General features: G+C 40.9%; 1 protein-coding gene across 1 annotated transcript in view; it reads right to left on the bottom strand.

Moving 5' to 3' along the window:
- Positions 1 to 17,493: 17,493 nt before the first annotated feature.
- KRT32 (keratin 32) overlaps positions 17,494 to 21,403 on the bottom strand; it is a 13,748-nt gene continuing 9,838 nt past the window's right edge. Inside the window, exons 6-7 of the mRNA XM_044675818.1 lie at positions 20,262 to 20,482; positions 17,494 to 17,611 (exon numbers count right to left, since the gene is read on the bottom strand). Coding sequence (XP_044531753.1) covers positions 17,494 to 17,611; positions 20,262 to 20,482 — 339 coding nt within the window. The remainder of the gene's footprint in view (positions 17,612 to 20,261; positions 20,483 to 21,403) is intronic.

Genomic DNA, 21,403 nt, shown 5'->3' with positions numbered 1-21,403 from the left:
GAAGGAGGGAGGGAAGGAAGGAGGGAGGGAATTAAGAAAGAAACATAAATAAATAGATTGATTAAATAAATAAGGAAGATTGTACCTATAAGTGTTATACATCTTCACCAAGTGGTTAAGGGGAGAATATATGTAATATATGTATATGTGAGTATATATGTATGTATATGTGTGTATGTTGCTGTGTGTATGTGTGTATGTTCATTTCAAAGAAGACTAAAGGCATCCCTTGGCTTGTGAGTGACTTGGATTCATGTGAGGCACGGTTACACAAAATCGTCAGCTTCACTCTCTCTTCTAGTCATCAAAGTCCAGTTTGCAGACAGAAGTCAGGATGCCTGGCAATAAACCAGGAATGCAGTGAATGACGTTGGTGTCTTCCATGTCTGACCAAGCTCTCAGCACTCCACGGCACTTGCTTCTGCCACTTTCATAGCCATTGAAGAAAATTGTTCTCATTTGCCCATTCCACGAGGAGAAGTCTTTACATACTTGAGGTAAATACCCTCCTAACTAACTCACCAAAGCATTAGGAGGCTGTCCATGACCCCCATCCTGGTTTAAAGTATCTGCCTAGACAGTCTTGCCAAGGTACGGCCCCGTGTGAGAGCTGAATGAGAGGTAGACACAAAAAGAGGGTGAGCAGCCCAGAAAAGGACTCAGCAAGCCCTCATAGCGGAAGTGCTAGTCTTCCCTGAACATCGCATATGTGCATGTGTGGATATATGGATATATGCAATATATATGCATATGTATAAGATCATAGTATTCAGTAAAAATTTGACCCTTAGAATTAACAGAGAAGATTCTCACTGCATTCTCCATCCAAAGAGACTACGAGTTCTCTGAGGGAAGAGACTGCTTCATTTTTGTTTGTGTATCCTTAGCATGTAGCACAGTGGAAGACACAATTCACTGAACTCAATTAAACTGAATTGAATATTATATCCCCAGTAGAATGTAAGTTCCTTGAGGGCAGGAACTATTCATTTTTGCCTTTGAATCCGTACCTCCTAAGAAGTGGTCTGGTGTACAGCCACGTGAAGCAGTGGATAGAGCTTCCAAATCTAGAATCAGGAAGGTCTGAGTTCAAATGCTGTCTTAAACATTTACTAGCCATGTGACTTTAACCATGGGCAAGTCATTTAACCCCTCTTTGCCTCAGTTTCCTCATCTGTAAAATAGAGGTACCTATCTCCCAAGGTTGTCATGAAAATCTAGTAACTGTAAAATGCTTAGCATAGTGTCTGGAACAGAGTAAATTCTATGTAATTGTTAGCTGTTAGTTATTATTAGTTAGCTATTAGTAATATTAGATATAAAGGCACTGAATTGTGGTTAGAAAAACTTGCCCTGTTACAGGCGGATTATAAACCCTAGATAAGCCTCTTAACCTCCTAGAGGCCCCAGGAAACTTTACTCTAAGCCTCTAAGTCACAGAAAGCTCCCTGATCTGCAACAGTAAAGGGAGCTTCCACACTGGGCATTCCCTGAACTATGAAAATTCCATGTTCATATCAAGAAAAAAAAATCACCCACATCTTTCAAAGTCTATGACACATGGTAGACCCTTAATCCTTAGTGTTCAGATAGATCTCTAATCTCATCTATTTGGATAGTCCTTCCAGTTATACAGATTGCAACCCATCCATGCCTTTGCCTTTTTGCAAGATTTTTATTCTCAGTCTCCTAATAATAGCCCCTATCTCCCAGGGTTGTTATAAGGATCAAATAGGATATTTGTAAAGCACTCACATTACCTGACACATAGTTAGAGGGTGTTGTTTCTTCATCCTCAAAGAGGACAAAAATGGCATCACTGGTGATGTCTTTTGATTCGGGTATAAATTAGATTTACGTGAGACCAAGTTATGAGTTCCTCAAAGTCATCAGCCTCACTTTCTCTTCCAGTCATCAAAGTCCAGATGCAAGACAAAATTCAAGAAGCCTAGTGATGGCCTGAGATGAAGTGGATGACTTTGGCATCTTCAATGTCTAGCCAAGCTCTAAGTGCACCAAAGAATCTGCTTCCAGGTTATTCTCAACTCAGCTTAGCACATTTGCCAAGATGGTTTACTGGAGTGTGACCACCAAGCATGCTATAGCTTCCTAGAGTGAGAACTGGGTGAAAGGTGGACACCAAAGAAGGAAAATAACCCTGAAAAGGACTTGGAAAGTCCTCGCCCCAGAGGGCCTAGCCTTCCTTGAATACTCCATATACCCTATGTTCCTTTCTTTCTTTCTTCTCATCAATTTGGCATGAAGAAAGAGGATGAAGGGGCATCTATCTACCCATTGTGCGGTGAGAGAGCTTTCTTTACTTTCCACTGACACCTCAGGATACCAGTATGGCACTCTAAAACCCAACTATTGTCTCTCACCCTCAACATATCTCATCTTCCTATGGTATACTTCCCTTATAATATATTTTACTCTTATTCTTCGATGTTCTTCATTGATTGCATGTTACATAGCAGCCTGTTCTTACCTACTTAATATATATTTATTAAACTGAAATAAACATGTTTCATTCTGTATACTTGAAGGTTTTTTTTAATTTTTTTTTAATTTTTTATTTTAAACCCTTAACTTCTGTGTATTGGCTCCTTGGTGGAAGAGTAAGGGTAGGCAATGGGGGTCAAGTGACTTGCCCAGGGTCACACAGCTGGGAAGTGTCTGAGGCCAGATTTGAACCTAGGACCTCCCATCTCTAGGCCTGGCTCTCAATCCACTGAGCTACCCAGCCGCCCCCTGAAGTTTTTGGTTTTTTTTTAATGAAATTTGCAATCAAAGGAGATTAAGGGATTGATTTAGCACAATTCCAGATCTGGAATGGAATTCACCACTGTGAATTGAGGATTCAAAACCAATCAGATTCTGAACTTTTTTAGTGTCTTGGACCTTTTAGCAACCTGGTAACGTTTGTGGACCTTTTCCACAAAAGCATTTTTTTTAATAATTGTAGGAAATGGGGGACAGCTGGGTGGCTCAGAGATGGGAGGTCCTAGGTTCAAATCTGGCCTCAGACTCTTACCAGCTGTATGACCCTGGGCAAGTCACATGACCCCATTGCCTACCCTTACCACTCTTCTGCCTTGGAGTCAATATACATTATTGACTCCGAGACAGAAGGTAAGGATTTTTTAAAAATTAATTTAAAAAAATAATTGAAGGAAATGGCAAATTTCAATTGGAGGTTAGTGAAAAGAAGGATGAGATGTTTTTCCTTTCCAAGGTCATGGATGCCTTGGATATTCCATGGACCCCACAGTCAAATTCCTAGATTTAGGGGGCAGCTGAGTGGCTCAGGGGATTGAGAGTCAGACTCAGAGACATGAGGTTCTGGGTTCAAATCTGACCTCAGACACTTCCTAGCTGTGTGACCCTGGGCAAGTCACTTAACCCCCATTGCCCAGCCCTTACCACTCTTCTACCTTAGAACCAATACCCAATATTGATTCTAAGATGGAAGGTAAGGGTTTAAAAAAAACCCTAGATTTAAATGGTTTAAAACAAATATATAATATATGATCATCAAGTCCAGTGTCTGGTACTCCAGAGATCCAGATGATAAGCTAAAATTCCAGATAAGCTAGATTCTAATGTAAATAGACCATTTCTAAAGTTCCTTATAGCTCAAAATCTTATCCTATGATATACCTAAAAAATTTCTTCCTCTCCCACCCATAATGACTGGTCTTCAGTAGCTTCCTGACTTAGAAGCCATCTCTTGGGATGTTTCTTCACAAGATAGACCTGGCCTGCTAGTCTCACCTGCCAGAAGGAATCTAGACCTTTCCTCCCTTGGGATGAGGGGTATAAAATGCCCCAGACTTTGATCTCCTTGGGAGAAAGTTCCACCTTTGAAATGTATGTCCTTCCCTAATCTCCCACTCAGGGAGGATCCTTGTTAACTGAGGGTGTTCCCTCAGACTTCAAACACTCTTGGAGGTTTATTACCCAACATGACCCAGCCCTCGAGAGTAAGTTTTCCTATAAACCCTGGGCAATTACATGTATGTCTTTTCATATGGGGAAAGGATTGCTCTGGAACATCAGCTGGAGCGGAGCCAGCTCAAGAAAGCTTCTGGACTTTCATGCTCTGTGTTGCTGAGGAGTCATCCTCAGGTGTAGATGCTTCTGGGATATTGCCTTTGTTAACCTAAACTGGAATTTGGGAAATGGCTGGAAAGAGTTTGGGAAACTGCTGGCTGAATCTTTAGGAATGAATGAATGAATGAATGAATGAATGAATGAAAGAAAAACTGTTTACTAAATGATGACTATGTGCTACGTAGAAGAGGCAAATAGAAAATAAAAGATGGTTCCTGCTCTCGAGGAGCTCACGTTGAAAAGGTGACAGGTGTGGGGGATAACATATATAGGAGGTTTCAGCAGTAAGTCGGATGGAAAGTCCCCGTGATCCTTGGGGAGCAGCAGCGAAACAGATGATAATGCTTCTTTCTTCATGTTATTTTCACTGACAAAACCAGACCTGTTTCTACTGTTGAATGATTTGACAGTGCCAAGGAGTTCAGTGTCAGGAGCTTTGGGGGACGAGGGGGGAATAGGAGCTGTCACTCCTGAGGAGGGGAGGGCCCCACAGAGCCAATTGTCAGATCACAGCCAGGGCTATTTCCCTCAATCATATCTAAATGCCTCTAGCACAGTGCCTGGTACATGGTAAATACTGAATATAAATGGGTTTTATTTTTTTAATTTTTGAGGGGGTCAAACTCAAAGTCCAGGTCCAGGGAGAGGAAGAAATGATCAAGATTTACATTTACAAAATATGTACTATGTACCAATACTAAGTGCTTTACAAATATTATCTCATTTAATCCTTATATGACAAGCCTGGGAAACTGAAGAAACTGAGGTTAAGTGACTTTTCCAGGGTCATATAGCTAGTAAATGTCTGAGGCTAGATTTGAACTTGTGTCTTCCTAACTCTAGACCCAGGTATCTGCTTATTACATCGCTTAGCAGCCTCATTTCTAGCCTTGTTCCAAGATAGACTTACTTAGTTTTAAAGAAATCAGTCTGTTCTTGGAATGCTTGGATACAGAGATCCCCATCTCCTCCACAGGGTTCTACGTGGATGTGGTGGTCAAGGGAATGTTAATAAACCTTTCCCGAGTCATTCCAGGACACTCCAGCAGAATATTAGCTCCTCAGGGACAGAGGCTCTGTTGGGAACTTTTTATTTTTATCCCCAGTACTGAGGCTCAGTCCCGGGCCCATAGTAGGTGTTTTATAAATGCTTATGAACTTCCCAGATAAGAATTTTGTTCCCTCTGAGTATTAAATAGGCCTGTTGCCTGCTCTGTGACCAGGGGCTATAGCAGAAGTGGTCAGAGTCTTTGTGCAGGAAAGAAATACTTCTAAGTCCTGGGAGTGTGATATGAGTTAAGGGCAAGGTAGTACTCAGGTGGCACAGTGGATAAAGCACTGGACCTGGATTTAAGAAGGCCTGAGTTCAAATCAAAGACCTCAGACCTTAACTAAATGTCTGGCCCTAGGCAAGTCATTTAACCCTGTTTGCCACAGTTTCCTCATCAGTCAAATGTGCTAGAGAAGGGAATGGCAAGAAAAACACAAATGGGTTCACAGTCAGATACAATTGAAATGACTGAACAAAAAGGTAGTCCCCAGATTGTGATTATTATAATATCTCGAGAAATTTTTTGTTTGTTTTTATTTTTTAAACCCTTTTTTGGTTTGTTTTTGTTTTTTAATTAATTTATTTATTTAATTTAGAATGTTTTTCCATGGTTCCATGATTCATATTCTTTCCCTCCCCTCCTCCCACCCCATTCCTGGAGCCAATGAGCAATTCCACTGGGTTTTACCTATATCCTTGTTCGAAACCTATTTCCATATTATAAAAATTTGCAAAAGAGCGATGGTTTAGAGCAGTGGTTCCCAAACATTTTTGGCCCTTTCCAAAAAAAATATTACTTAGCCTCCTGGAAATTATTTTTTTTAATTTTAATAGCAATTAATAGGAAAGATAAATGCACCTGTGGCCATCACTGCTCCTCTGGATCACTGCAGCACTCACCAGGGGGCAGTAGCGCCCACTTTGGGAATCACTGGTTTAGAGTCTACATCCCCAATCATATCCCCATTGAATCATGTGAGCAATCATATTAAACCCTTATTTTCTATCTTAGAATGGATACAGCATATCAGTTCTAAATCGGCAGAGCCATAAGGGCTGGGCAATTGGTATTAAGTGACTTGCCCAGGGTCATACAACTAGGAAGTATCTGAAGCCAGATTTGACACCAGGTCCTCCCAAATCCAGACTTGGCATTTTATCTACCGTGCTTCCTGGCTGCTCCTGATAATCAGGAGTTTTAAAGCCAAAGACCCTGTTGAGAGGTTCTCAGAAGTATTGGGGAATGTAATATCATAATTACAGTTAAAGGAAAACATTTTACTGAAGAGGAAACAGAGGTTCAGATAGGTTAAGTGACTTGCCCACAGTTGTACAGCTAATAATTGTCTGAAATGGGATTTGAACCACAACTTCCAGTATCCTATCCACACTGCCTTTTCTTCCCTATCTCCTGCCTTTAGATGGCATTTAATTGGGAGGAAAAAAACTGCCCTTCTTGTCCTTACCACAAACATTCTATCTAACATAAAATAAGAGTTATAAATTAATTTGAGCCCATCCTGATCACCGTAAGCCTGGCAGTTTGAGAGTCTTTCCTGATTGTGCTACACAGAAGTAAGCCCTCTAATGATGCATCATAATTGGGTAGGGATGACCCTGAATGATGCCAGAGGAATTCAGGCTCTGGCATGTCCTCCCAAGCTGGAGAGGCTTCAGGAATGGGCCCGTGGATAGACGGTGCATCTATCCTTTGGGCACCAGCGCAGCTACGTGCAGAGAGGGGCAGGGTGTCAAATGTCTGACCAAAGCAACTCTCAAAGACAGTCTCCCATATCAGAGAAAGGTTGTAGTCATTTGTAATTCTAAGGGAAATGTATACATCCGAGAAACCTGGATCTCTGGAGTATTGAAATAAGCACCACACAGAGAAGAAATGCCAAGTTGGGGGGGGGGGGAATGTATATATAGGGAATGTAATAAATTTTGCTGAGGGGATTAAAAGGAGTAAATTTTTTTTTAATTGATGACTAGGCTCATGTCTTTGGGAATCTTACCTTTAGATCCTTTGCTTCTTAGAATATATTATTCCATTTCCTTTCTGGTGCGTGTAGAGTAGTCTTGTGTTATTTGAATTTCCTTTTCTTTATATTTGAGGTCCTTTCTCCTGACTTCTTGCAGAATTTGTTGTTTGTCATTGGAATTGTTACATTTAACTACAAATTGTTTTGGAGTTTTAAGCATAGTTTTTCTTTTTTCTGGAGGTGATCTATTTGTGGATTTTTTTCATTTTCATGTTGTTTTATGTATTCAGAGGTATATAGTCAGAGGTATAGGGGGCAGCTAGGTTGCACAGTGAATAGAGTGCCAGATCTAGAATAAGGAAGACTCATCTTCCAGAGTTCAAATGGCCTCAGACACTAGCTGTGTGACCCTGGGAAAGTCACTTAACTCTGTTTGCCTCAGTTTCTTCATTTGTAAAATGAGTTGGAGAAGGCAATGGCTAACTACTCCAGTATCTTTGCCAAGAAAACCCCAAATAAGATCATGAAAAGTTGGACGCAATTGAAAACAGCTGAACAACAAAAATACCTTGTTAGATTTTTTTGGTTTCTTGTCCAAGGAAGATATGCTTCTGGGGCACAATTCCACTTTGGGGAAATTTTGAGAGTTATAACAAATGTCTGGTCCTCCAAATTATTGGTCACATAACTTCTTAGAAGGCTTAAAACTATTTCTTTTCATATGAGGAAAAGATTACTATTTGCTCAAGGAGGCTCTTGGTCTTCTTAACCAGTGTTGCTAGGCAGTCAACCTTTTGTAACAGTGCTTGGGTGTCAAATTTGAGAGACTTTGAACCACTCACTAGACAGTTAACCCAGGGCAAGTCACCTTCCATCTTGGGGGACTCTGTTTCTTCACCTGGAAAACAACAAAATTGGGCTAGATCATCCCTAAGGCCCAATGAAGCTCTAAAATTCTATCTAGATAGGAATAGATCAAAGATTTGGAGCTTTGAAACAAGTGAAAGATGTAACAGCTAAGAAAACAAAGGTTTGATCTTCCAAGTACATCAATTTATTAAGCAATGCATAGTAATTGCCTAAACATATTGAGACCCAGGCCCCTTTCTTAGCTTAGGACTCTAAATATTTGGGAGAAAGATTTTTATAGATTAAAAACAATAAAATTAAGAAGAAACAACACGACATTAGGCAATCTGATTTCTAACTAGATGAAAGATTAGGGACTTCCCAAGTTGGGAGAGAGAGAATGAACAGGTGCAATTCACTGAATTCAGGAAAAGAGTTGTCCTACTCCTCCCCAAGTATCTGGAAACTAGCAAAGGAATATGGAAACAATAGCCAATTGATCAGGATAGGGCTAGTTTTCAGATAAGACATACAGGTTGTTTGAGGTATACAATTATGAGAAAACTCATATCAGCCTTAGAATCTGTCTGTGTTTCTGGTCAACATAACTAAGGTCCTTGGTTAAGGGTCTCCAAATAGCGAGTACAAGTGACTCAGTTTCCCAGCCACACAGGACTCGGTTCAAACAGTGCAATAAGGATTTCTTCCATTTCCCACAACTGAATTAAAATTTCTCACAAGACAGAATTTGGATTTGGACCATAATTGAATAGAAAAGGGACTGAGCTAGCTCCAGAATTGACTCATAATATGGAATGAGTGTGGTTCATTCAAATACCACAATTAACCATTTGCTATCCTAATCCCCTCAGTTCTCTTAGTTTTCTCACTGTGGTACAGGACATCAAAGATCAACTAATCTAGCCTCCTCATTTTCCAGATAAGAAAACTAAGATTGAGAAAAATATTAAATGACTTATTAAGAATCACACAGCTAATAAATATCTGAGTCAAAATTTGAATTCAAGCCTTCTTGACTCTAAGAACAGTATTCTAACCACCAAGCCACCCTCCTACAATTTGAACCCTCATCATTAGATTGTGAGCTCCTCAAGGGCAGGGACTGTCCTTTCTGTCTTTCTTTATATGACCAGTGCTTGCATGGTGGCTGTCACATAGTAGGTACTTAATAAATACCTTTTTTTCTTTTTCTCTTTTAAAACTCTTATCTTCTATCTTAGAATTAAAACTGAGTATCACTTCCAAAGCAGATGTGCGATAAGGGCTAGGCAATTGGAGTTAAGTGACTTGCCCAGGGTCACACAGATAAGAAGTGTCTAAAGCCAGAGTTGAACCCAGGACCTCCTCTCTCCAGGCCTGGTGGTCTTTCCACTAAGCCATGTAACTGCCCCAATAATTACTTATTGACTGACAGACTGACTGAAGTCCTCTTATTCCGGATTTGAAACTACCTCTGGATTTGGTGTCTAAGGAATCTCACCTCTCTGATTAATTCAATGTATGACCCTTGGCAAGTTCATGCCTCTTCCTGAGCTTTAATTTCCTCAACTGTAAAATGAGTAGGGTTGGATAGTGCCTAAGGTCCCTTCCAACTCTTAACAATCTATGTGATCCTATAATCCTACCCTGGCCAGGTGACCATTGGCTTCCAGCAGAGGGCACGAGGCACCATGTCCCCAGGATGAGGTTGCTCAGTTTTCTAGCAAGAAAACATTACTGGTGTTTTAGCCATTAGGCAAGTCTTGGCAAGTGAGCAGGTGACAGAGTGGTAATAAAGGCTGGAAGTTAAGAGTCTTTAGACAAGGGGAAAAAATGTGATAGTCCTGCTGCTGCCCAGAGGAAGAAGAGAAGCCTACCTCCTCAGGCTGAGGCGCTATTGGGCATTCATCCTCTACCCAACATCCTGCTTTTTCAACCTGCTAATTGCCTTGGAAAAGCTCCGAATCTCCCTCCATTGCCTGGAGGAGGGGGAGATAATTAAAGCAACTCAGGTTTTTATTACATTTTTCGAATGCTCAAAGACCTCCCACCTTGCTTGCCAGACCAGGACTGACTCCTGCTCTACCTCACTCACAATTTAATTCTCCAGCCCTCTTTTTTTTCTCTCCTCCTTGATAATTTGCCTCAACTTTGGTACCCTTCCTCTGCCTCTCTATCTTCTAGATCCCTTTTGTATGTTGTCTTCTATTAGAATGTCAGTTTCTTGAGGGAAAGGACTGTCTTGTTTGCATTTGTTTCCTCAAAACTTTGCACAATGCCCAAAACATAGTGTTTAATTAATGCTCTAGCTAGCTAGACAGTTCCCCAGAAAGAAAGTGTATATCTTAAGGACAAGGAATTCTGAGATCTAAGTTAGAAGTCCCTGAGTGGCATTTGGGGACTAAGAAAGGGGAGAAACAGAGTGATGTATCCTACTTTAGAAAAATGAGAAGTCAAAGAAGCTGGTAATTATTATTAGCCTGAAATGTTTTAGAATGAATGTATTGGAGGGTACATGAAGGAAGGTGGAGTATGAAATAGTTAAGAAAATCGAAGAAGTCAGTGAAGTAAATAAACTTTTTACTTCAAGCCACATCATCTGAACAACTCCACATTTATTAAGCATCTACTGCAGGCTCTCGAGCCATATCTGGCTCCACCTCCCAACCAGCCAGTCCAGGCAGAGCCCCAGGATGTGCCCCAGGGAGCCCTTCAGCCCTGCCCCATATTCCAGCGCCTTCCCCCTCCATCCTCCTCCTTCCGCACGCGTTTATGGCTCTCATGGCCAAAAAGGTTGCCGACCCCTGATGCTGCTTGCAGAGCTCTTTGTAAGGCATAGGATACAAATTTATGAAGATAAGCTCTGCTGTAAAGGTACTCACAATTTGGGATGATCATGCGAGTCACTTATAATAGACATTAGCACAGCATTAGAAGGAGCACTGGGTTCAAATCCCACATTTGTTACTAGCTTCCTGCATGACAATGAACAAGTTTTTTAACTTCTCTGAAACTCAGTCACCATATCTGTAATAGAAAGAAGATGGACAGAAAGACTTTGTAAGTTCCCTTCCATCTTTATTCTAAGTCAAAAACTGATAATGCAAGAAAGAGTGTAATAATGTTGTACAATGTAAAGACTACTAGATTTGAACTCGGAGATCCTGGATTCAAATCCTTTCTCTGCTCCCTACTACCTGTGTGAAATTAGCTGGTCTTTCACCCCTCTAATGAAGGAATTGTACTCAATGATTTCTAAGGTCTCTTCTGGTTCCAGGTCTATGATGCTATGAGCCTAAGTCTACAAGAGAAAAGCCTAGGCAAAGTCATTTGTAACATTTTAGGACACAGAGATCATTTGATAAGGGAGGGAAACACTTAGCCCTTTGGACAGAAGGTGGATCCTGAAGGAAGGGATGGCAAATGATAGGCATGTGAAAGTAATGGAAGAAGTGGAATAACAGGGGCAGCTAGCTGGCTCAATGGATTGAAAGCCAGGCCTGGAGATGGAGGGTCCTGGGTTCAAATTTGACTTCATTTATCCTAATTGCCTAGCCTTACTGCTCTTCTGACTTAGAAATGATATTTAGTATCAGTTCTAAGAAGACAGTTTTAAAAAAAAAAAGGAAAAAGAAAAAATAAGACATGGGAAATAAGAAAGGCTGGTGAGAAAAGCTAAAGACAAAGCTATAGTCAGTCAACCATCATTTATTAAGCACCTGCTATATGTCAGGCATTGTGCTATGGGCAAGTGATAAAGAAAAAAATATATGAACTCCTTGAGATTACAATCTAATGGGAAAAATAACATGCAAACAACTATGTACAAACAAGTTATAGAAAGGATATGAGATTATGGAGCATTTTAACTATATTGGGGGAAAGAGGAAGATAGAAGAGAAGACTAGCTTCTACTTTGGGTAGATGAGAGGTTGAGAATGGACAGTAGAGAGAAAACTTTGGCTTTTTGGTCTCCTCACCCCACTGCCCCCTGTGGAAAAGAACAACCTTTACATTAAGAAGAACAAAGCAAATAGAACAAAAAGGGAAATAAAGACAAGATAAGTGAAGGAGGGGGCAGCTAGGTGGCTCAGTGGATAGAGTACCAGGTCTGGTGTTGGAAGGATCTAGGATCAAATCTGTTCCCATACATGTATGACCCTGGGCAAGTCATTTAACCTCGATTGCCTAACCCTTCCCCTTCTGTATTAGAGTTGGACAGAAGATGAGTTTAAAAAAAAAAAAGATTATTAAGGAGTCAAGAAGAAAGAATCTGTCTGCCTTCAATGAGTCCGAGTCATCAGGCCCTGACATAGTAAATTCCCAGTATCCTGAAATAATTGGCCAAGGTGATTGCTGAGCCCATTAGCGATCTCTGTGACATAATGGAGAAAAGGAGAGCTAATCATCTAGAAAAGAAAAAAATGTCCCAATTTAAGGGGAAAAAAACATGGAGGGAGAGAAAAGAACCTCCAAACTATAGGCTATTGAGCTCAATTTTCTTTCTCAGAAAAATGCTATAATGAATGATAAAAGAGAACAGTTGAAGAACAGCAAAAAAGGAAATAGCAATCCCAGAGAAGCAGCAAGCAGCATGATTGTATCAAGAAAAGGCCATACCAGGCTAACCTTATTTCCCATTTTGATAAGGTTACTAGATTTGAAGACTCAAGTGAATGCTGATACTAGGTCTAATACTCTATTGTGTCACTTAGTTGCTTCTCAAGAGATATAGTAAGGGGCAGCTGGGTAGCTCAGTGGATTGAGAGTCAGGCCTAGAGATGGGAGGTCCTAGGTTCAAATCTGGCCTCAGACACTTCCCAGCTGTGTGACCCTGGGCAAGTCACTTGACCCCCACTGCCCACCCTTACCACTCTTCCACCAAGGAGCCAATACACAGAAGTTAAGGGTTTAATTTAAAAAAAAATAAATAAAGAGATATAGTTTCTAAAACTGGGAGGTAATAGGACACTGTGCCCTAATCAGACTACCTTTTACAATATCACTTTCAGTTTGGGGTGCCACATTTTAGGAACAATGAAGAACATCCAGAGTACAGCTGGAGGACGTTGAGATCAAACTATAAGGATGGGTTGAAGGAACTAAGAATAGGAGAGGCACAATAATTATATTCAAGCATTTGAAAGGCTGTCCTATGAAAGAGGAATTGGACTTGATCATCTTGGCTCCAGAGGACAGAACAAAGAAGTAATGAATGGAAGTTGCCAAGAGGGAAATTTAGGTTTGACCTCAAAACCAACAAGTGAATGAGGAGTAAATTTCTCACTCCTAGACATCTTCAAGCAAATGCTGAATGGGGGAATCATCTATATAGAATATTCTCATTCAGGTACAACTAAATGACCTCTGAGATTTGTTACCACAGTGGGATGCTATGATTCTATGAAACAGAAGAGTTGGAGAATCTCTAAACAACGAAGAAGGACTGAGAGGTGTGAGCATTGGGAGGAGAATGAAAGTGAGGATGGGAGAAGCCTGAGCCAGAGAGGATGAGGATGGGTTCTAAGAGAAGAGTCCAGCCCATGTTCTACCTCTCATCTCCTCTCAACCTCCATGGCCTGATATGGAACCCTTCTAGCCTTCTAGGTTTTAGATCCTCAGCTTTGCCAGCTTCCATTTTGCCACCTTCCAGATACAAGAAAACTTTAGCTAATCTGAAAGGTATGCCAATGAACAGAGGCCTGAAATTCGTGCCAGTTCACTCTTAGGAATATGAACAGATCTGTGAACCAGTAAAAATATATTCAGATCTATCCCAAAAACTACTTCTTAGCATATGTTCAGGGATCAGGACATCATGTCTCTAAAATCTTGTATAATGATATAGATGTTGTTATTGAGTCATGTTCAACTCTCATGATCCCATTTGTAGTTTTCTTGGCAAAGATACTGGAGTGATTTGCCATTTTTTTTTCCGGCTCATTTGACAAATGAGGAAACTGAGACCAACAGGGTTAAGTGACTTAAGGATCACACAACTAATAAGTGTCTGAAGCCAGATTTCAACTCAGGAAGATGAATCTTCCTAACTCTAGGCCCAACACTATATCCTCTGTACCCCCTAGTTATCCCAATGACATAAAATTATAGAATTTAGACCTTAAAAAGGCTTCAGAAACCATCCAGTGGTGGGGTTCTTAAACTGGAGTCCATGGAGAAAAAGTAGGAAGTCTGTGAACTTAGATAGGAAAAAATTATTTTTTTTTTCACTTGCCTCTAGCTGGAATTTAGTACTCCCTTCAATTATTTAAAATTCTTCTTTTTAGAGGGGGTCCATAGACTTCACCAGACTCTCATTAGGGTCCATGACACAGAGAAAGGTCAAGAAGTCCTACTCCAATACGACATTTTCATTTTATAGCAAAGGAAAATAAAGCCCAGATCAGTTGAAATGATTTATCCAAGGCCAGACAGAAGTCAAACTGAGATTCAAACTCAGGTCCTCTGATTCCTAGACTAGCACCGTCCTCACTAGACCATACTGCTCTCTTATTCAAGGGGATTAATAACAATTTTGTTGTCATTCAGTTGTATATGACCCTTTGTGACCCCATTTGGAGTTTTCTTGGCCATGATACCAGAATGGTTTGCCATTTCCTTCTCCAGTTCATTTTAGGAAACTGAGACAATGAGGGTTAAGCGACTGGCCCAGGGTAACACAACTAGTAAGTATCTGACGCTGGATTTGAACCCAAGAAGATGAGTCTTTCTGATTTCAGGCCAGGGGCTCTATCTACTGCACCAGTTAGCTGCCCCTTAATAACAATAGCTGACCCACACAGCCCTTTCTGATTATAAACCAGAATATATAATATCTCATTTGATCTTCATTACTGTTATCCCAATGTTACAGATGAGAAAACTGGCCAGACAGGCCAAAATCACTTGACTAATTAGCGCAACAAGGATTTAAATGTAAGTCTTTTGACTCTTAAGTTCAGTTTGACTAGCTCACACTCCATCTGACAATGATGTTCTTGAGGGATCACAAGACCCTCAACTAACAAAGGCCATTTGCTTTGGTTTTGTATCCTCCATTCACTTGAGCAGAAGGCATTTTAGAAACCTTTTTCAACAAGGGAACAAAAAAGCTCATGCTCAGTTAAGCAAAATCATTATTAGATCCAGCAGAGCCTCAGAGATCATCCTATTTAACCCCCAAGTCTTTCTAATGGTGAAATTTAAGCCCATAGAGGTTAGGTGACTTACCCAAGGCCTCTGTTTGTGGCACCCATGCTGGAATTCCCAGCCAGATCATAGGATCTTTGAATCATCGGTCTGAAATTGGAAAAGACCTCAAAAGCCATCCCATCCAACCCTGATTTTATACATGAAGAAACTGAGAAGCTAAGTATTTGCCCAAAGCTACACAGACAGTAAGGCCCAGAGAGAGTATTTGAACTCAAGCCCTCTGACCTGATTTGATATGCAGTTACTTGGCACAGTGGAGAGAGTGTCAGATCTGGAGTCGGGAAAACTCATCTTCCTGTGTTCAAATTTGACTTCAGATACTTCCTAGTGGTGTGACCTTGGGCAAGTCATTTAACCCTGTTTACCTCAGTTTCCTCATCTGTCAAATGAGTCAGAGAAGGAAGTAGCAAACCACTCCAATATCTCTGCCAAGAAAACCCCAGATGAGGATCATGATGGAACCCAGTCATGGGTTTAAGAATTCAACATGCCTGAAATGACTCAATGACAACAATAACAACAACCTCTGACTCCAGCTCTTCCCATTACACCAAATCTCTTCAATCCAGATCTGCTGCTCTTTCTGCTCTATAACCACAGCTACTCCTAACCTTGATTCCTTGAGCATTCACAGTAACCAGTTTGGCTCTACTATGAAGCGAATGAATCTGTATAGATTTGCTGAGCAAAGCATGTTCCTGTTCCCATTGCATATAGATTCTCTCTTTGAATGCCTCCAGCAGCATAAAATATGATCCATTTTTCATAATTATTTGGGAAGGCCCTAGGGTAGAATCTGAATAGAAATAGGATCCCTGCTGATTAAGTGTGGTGTATTTTAATAGCATGTTGCAAAGTAGAATTAGCTATCTCTACCTCTCCCAAAGTTTCCGTTAACTCTCTTCCTTTTACCACCCCACCTATCAATTAGTGCAAAGCTGTGATGGCTCATCTTTCTTCAAGTCCCTCAAATCCATCTCTATTTCCTCTTCCCTCTGTCACCACTCTAGTTCACACCCTCATCACCCCACATCAAGAATTACCATATGGGCCTTCTGAGCAGTCAATCTCTTCCCACTTCGCTATGTCCCCTAGGTGACACTTTGAAAAGTATTGTGTTTATGATATCAATCCCCAGCTTAAAATCCTTAAAAGGTTCCCATTATTCATGGGATAAAATCCAAGCATTCGAGGCCCCTAAGAACCTGGACCCAACCTACATTTCAAGACTTATCTCTAATTACTTCCCTAGAGAAGATCTCTCTCTACTCCACCCACACTAATTTACTCATCTAGCACACCTTGTGCTTTCCCCCACCCCATACCTTTTCTCATGACTGTTATCCTATCTGAAACTTCAGCTCCCATTTTTAAAGTCAAAATCCAAACTCTCCATTCTTCTAACTCTCCACAAATCTTTTCCCTGGATGCCCCAACAAGAGGTGCCAGCTTCTTCTTCAGCCCTCCTATCCCACTTACTATTTGGATCAGATTTAGGGCTGGAAGGATCCTTGGATATTGGCCCAATCTCCTCGTTTTATAGATGAGGCAACTAAGGTCCAAAGGTAATTAACACTAGCCCTGGTTGTCTGACTTGAAATGGAATATTAGTTCCCCTTGTACCACATTATTTATTTGAGACTTGCCACTTATGACATTTTGTTGTAAGATTTGGATATTTTTTCCATTTGTTTCTTGTTACTGGGTTTCGGGTTTGTTTCAGATCTTTTAATACATGCCCTCATATCTCCCTGACTATATTACAACAATACTAGGCGAAATCATAACCCAAACTTGTTTTGTCCCACTCCCTCCCCCAGCACCTAGCCTAATGCCCCACATGTTGTAATTCTCAACAAATATATGGCTAATTTATTGAAATCAAGGAACTATACTGGCCCATCCCTGTGAATCCAAAGGCGCAAACCCACCCAAAGAATACAGTCACACAAATGACTGAGACAGAAAATTGTGTTTGCTGGGTCCCTGAAAATAGATTTCTTTATTAGCCAAGTAGCAGCTGGAACTAATTTCTCTCTGGAGAATAACAAAATAGCAAATAAAATGGGAATCACCATGAAAGAGAGATACATCAACCAATGAAATAACAAACGCTGTACAGTTTGAAGGATACAGTCTTAGTATGTGATGGCAGTGTATTGAGGAAGCTTCAATCATCCACCAGGTATTTTACATGCTACTTTATTGATCTTGGTTGACCAGAGAACTTAGGAGACACCAGAAATTTTCTCTACATTTGAATTCCCACCTATTCCAATGAAAGCTTCAACAGCGGCCCATCTGGGTGCAGGGTGTGCACGGCCCACAGACAGAGCGGGGTACACAGACTGGACGAGGCATACACGGTGCACAGGAAGGAGCAGAACATGGATTGCAGGGCAGTCTGCAGGAGAAAACATCATTTGGGGTAAATTTAGTAGAGAATGAATAGCATGGAATACATGAAAAGAGGAAAAAGAGTGGTTTAAGTCAATAAGCTTTTATTAAGTAATTACTACTTGCTAGTGTCTCTGCTAGAAGCCTGGAATACAGGAAGACAAAATGAAGACAGCTTCAGTCTTTGAGGAGCTTACATCCCTCTAGAGGAGTGATTGTGAACCTATGGAATGGGTGCCAAAAATGGCACATAGAGCACTTTCTGTGTGCATACAGCCACCTCCTCGGACTCAGGCAGAGCTGCTCCCTTCCCCCTCTTCACCATGCCTGATTACATTTTCCCCATCCCTAACCCCTCTGCCTAGCAGCCCAATTGTACCACATAGAGGGTAAGGTGGGAGACTCACAGGTGGCAGAGCTGGAGGGGAGTTGAGCACTTGAGTCACTCCCCTTCCCCTCTCCACAAATGCTGAGGACATTCCTCACTTTACCCATCCTTCCACCCAGTAGACTGATGGGAGTGCTTTCTCCCTACCCTGTGGGGTAAGGGGACAACATAGCATGTGGTCCCTGGCGGGGGGCAGCACAGCATTTGGTCTAGGGGGTAGGGTGGGGGCAAAGCCCAGCATTCCATCTCTAAAAGGTTTGCCCTCACTGCTCTAGAGGGAGAGACTGGATGATGATTGGATGGGACCTCTGATTTCATTGTTGTAGAGAACTCTCAGTATGGAAACTCTTTCTAGAGTCTTTCACAGTTGTCTGTGAAATGAAAAAGTTAAATGAAAAGTTAGAGACTTGTCCTGAATCACATAGTTAATATGTACTAGAGGCAAAACTTCAACCTGATTGAGTTAAAATTTTTCCCTGTACTCGACTGTACAACTGAAACTAAACAGAAGATCCAGAGCAAATCAGAAACATTTCAAAAAGCCTCTTTATCTGTGTTCTTAGCTAACCAGCAGTTATTTGATACATATCTATTTTTAACCAGTGGTTTTCTCTTGGGTGAATCTGGAACTGTTTCCTTATAACAACAGTTTATACTCTTTTAATCGGGTAGACAATCCATTCTTTCTGGCTCTTTACAATGTACACGGTAAAATGTTGTTTCTACTATAATCCTCAGTGCTTCCTGACTATTCATCACTCTGCATTACAGCCATGTAAAATTACTCCAACAAATACAAGTCTTGTTGACCCTCAACCCAGATTTCTATCATTTCTGTTGTTCATTTTTTGTTGTTCATTTGTTTCAGTTCTGTCTGACTCTTTGTGATCCCATTTGGGATTTCTCAGCAAAGATATTGGAGAGGTTTGCCATTTCCTTCTCTAGCTCATTTGACAGGTAAGGAAACTGAGGTAAACAGGATTAAGTGACTTGCCCATGGCTATATAGCTAGTAAGTCTCCAAGGTCAGAGTTGAACTCAGGAAGACTCCAGGCCTAGCACTCTATCCACTGAGCCACCTACTTGCCTTATCTATAGTCTAATATACCATGTTACTTCTTTTGGAATGAGAAAACATTGAAATACAATTGTTTGTGAGTGGTGTAGATGGAGAGGGTGAAATATGAGAAGCCAATAAAGAAAATCATTACATGAGATGTCTGGGAATTAAATTGCACCCCACCAAAAAAAACAACACCAAAACCCAGAGGTTATGTGAACAACAAAAAGGCAAAACGAAAGCTGGTCCAACAAAAAGCTACAGAATCAGTTTTGTTTCTAGGGTGGGTTCTCATTCATAGTACTTTAGATTTCCTCATCTGGCACTTTACACTGCTTTACTTTATCATAGGATAATTTTACATAGTTCATTTATGACTCACAATACCTCTAAGAGAGAGACAGGACAGAAATTATTCCCATTTTACAGGTGAGGAAATAGAAGCTCAGAGAGCTTAAAGAAAGTAGCCCAGGGGCAGCTGGGTAGGTAGTTCAGTGAATTGAGAACCAGACCTAAAGATGAGAAGTCCTGAGCTCAAAACTGGTCTCAGACACTTCCTAGTTGTGTGACCCTGGGCAAGTCACTTAACCCCATTTGCCTAGGCCTTGCCCTTCTGTTTTAGAGTTGTTACTAAGACAACCTGGGCAAGTTATTTAACCCCCATTGCCTAGCCCTTACTGCTCTTCTGCCTTGGAACCAACACACAGTACTGATGAGGAGAGGAGAGGAGAGAGGAAAGTTGCCCAATGTGACATAACCAATGAATGATAGACCCAAAACTAATACCCACGTCTTCTACTTCTAGGGTCTTTCCTGAGGCTACATTGACTCAACTGAATTGTGCTAGCCCATGGCAAAAAAGTTAAGACTGTCCTCATGAAAAACATGGCTTTTATTCCCTCCCACCACATACCAGCACTGAAAAGTACCCTGAATTTGGAGTCAGAAGAACTGGGTTCAAATCCTAGCTTTTCAACTTACTAACCAGGTAAGTCACAACTTCTCCAGATATCAGTTTCCTCAACTCTAAAATGACAACATTGAACTAGATGTCCTCTAAGGTCCTTTTCAGCTCTAGTTCTGTGATCCTGTGATTCAAGGAAATATCTTTTCAGAGAAACTTTAAGCTGTTGGTTCATAGAACCCTGATTGCTTTCCAGTTACCTCCTCCCCTCTACCCTCTAAGTTCTGTAGTCTCCATCCCACTTACTTGCAGTCTTCACTCTCCAGAAGGCTATGATACGTGGCGATCTCACACTCAAGGCGGGCTTTAACATCCAAGAGGATTTTGTATTCCTGGTTTTGTCGCTCCAGGTCACAGCGAATGTCAGCCAACTGGGACTCCACATTACTGATCATACACTGCATCTGAGCCAACTGGGAGCTATAGCGGGCTTCTGTTTCATTTAGAGTATTTTCTAGGGAATCTCTCTGCATTAAAGAAAAAATATGGCTGTGAGAAGTAGGGCTATTTCCATATTGTAAAGCAAACTCATTGGTGGCACAGTGGGATAGAATGTTAGCCCTGGAGTCAAATTCTTGAGTTAAAATCTGACCTCAGATATTTACTAGCTATGTGACCCTGGACAAGTCACTTATCTGTTTGCTTCTGTTTCTTCATCTATAAAATGAGCTAGAGAAGAAAATAGCAAACCACCCTAGTATCCTTGTCAAGAAAATTCCATGAACTTTACCACAAAGTGTCAGATGCAAAAGAATGATTTAACAACTATGGGAATTAGTAGAGTCCCCTTCATTAAAGGTTTTCTAGCATTGTCCAGATGGCTGACCTATTTGTCAGGGATGATAGAAAAAGAGTTCTTGGTCAATGAACATAGGATCTTAGGAATATAGATTGAACATAGGTGAAAGGGATCTTATAGATTATCTAATCCTATCCTCTTATTTTATGAATAAAGAAACTGAGGTGCAGTGAGGTTAAAGCATTTTTTTAAGGTACCACAGGTATAGGATATAACAGAAATGTAATTTGAACCTAACTCCTCTGACTTCAGAATCAGTTCTCAGAATGACTTGGGTTCAAATCCCACCTCTGATACTACCTGTATGGCCATGAGCAAGTCACTTTCTCAGAGGGAAGTGGGGTTTAGAAAGATCCGTTCTTAAGGGCAGCTATGTAGCACAGTAGATAGAGCACCAGGCCTGGACCAGGAAGGAGTTTTCTGGGTTCAAATAAGGCCTCAGACACTTCCCAACTATGTGACCCTGGGCAAATCACTTAATGCCACTTGCCTAACCCTTGTACTTTTATCTTCAAATTGTTGAGACAGAGAAACAAAGGAACGAAGAAAGAAAGAAAGAAAGAAAGAGAGAGAGAAAGAGAGAAAGAGA

Source organism: Gracilinanus agilis, chromosome 4 (assembly GCF_016433145.1).
Source record: "Gracilinanus agilis isolate LMUSP501 chromosome 4, AgileGrace, whole genome shotgun sequence".
NCBI classification, from domain to species: domain Eukaryota; kingdom Metazoa; phylum Chordata; class Mammalia; order Didelphimorphia; family Didelphidae; genus Gracilinanus; species Gracilinanus agilis.
Note: the sequence above shows the minus strand (reverse complement) of the source record. Positions and strands in the feature narration are given on the sequence as shown.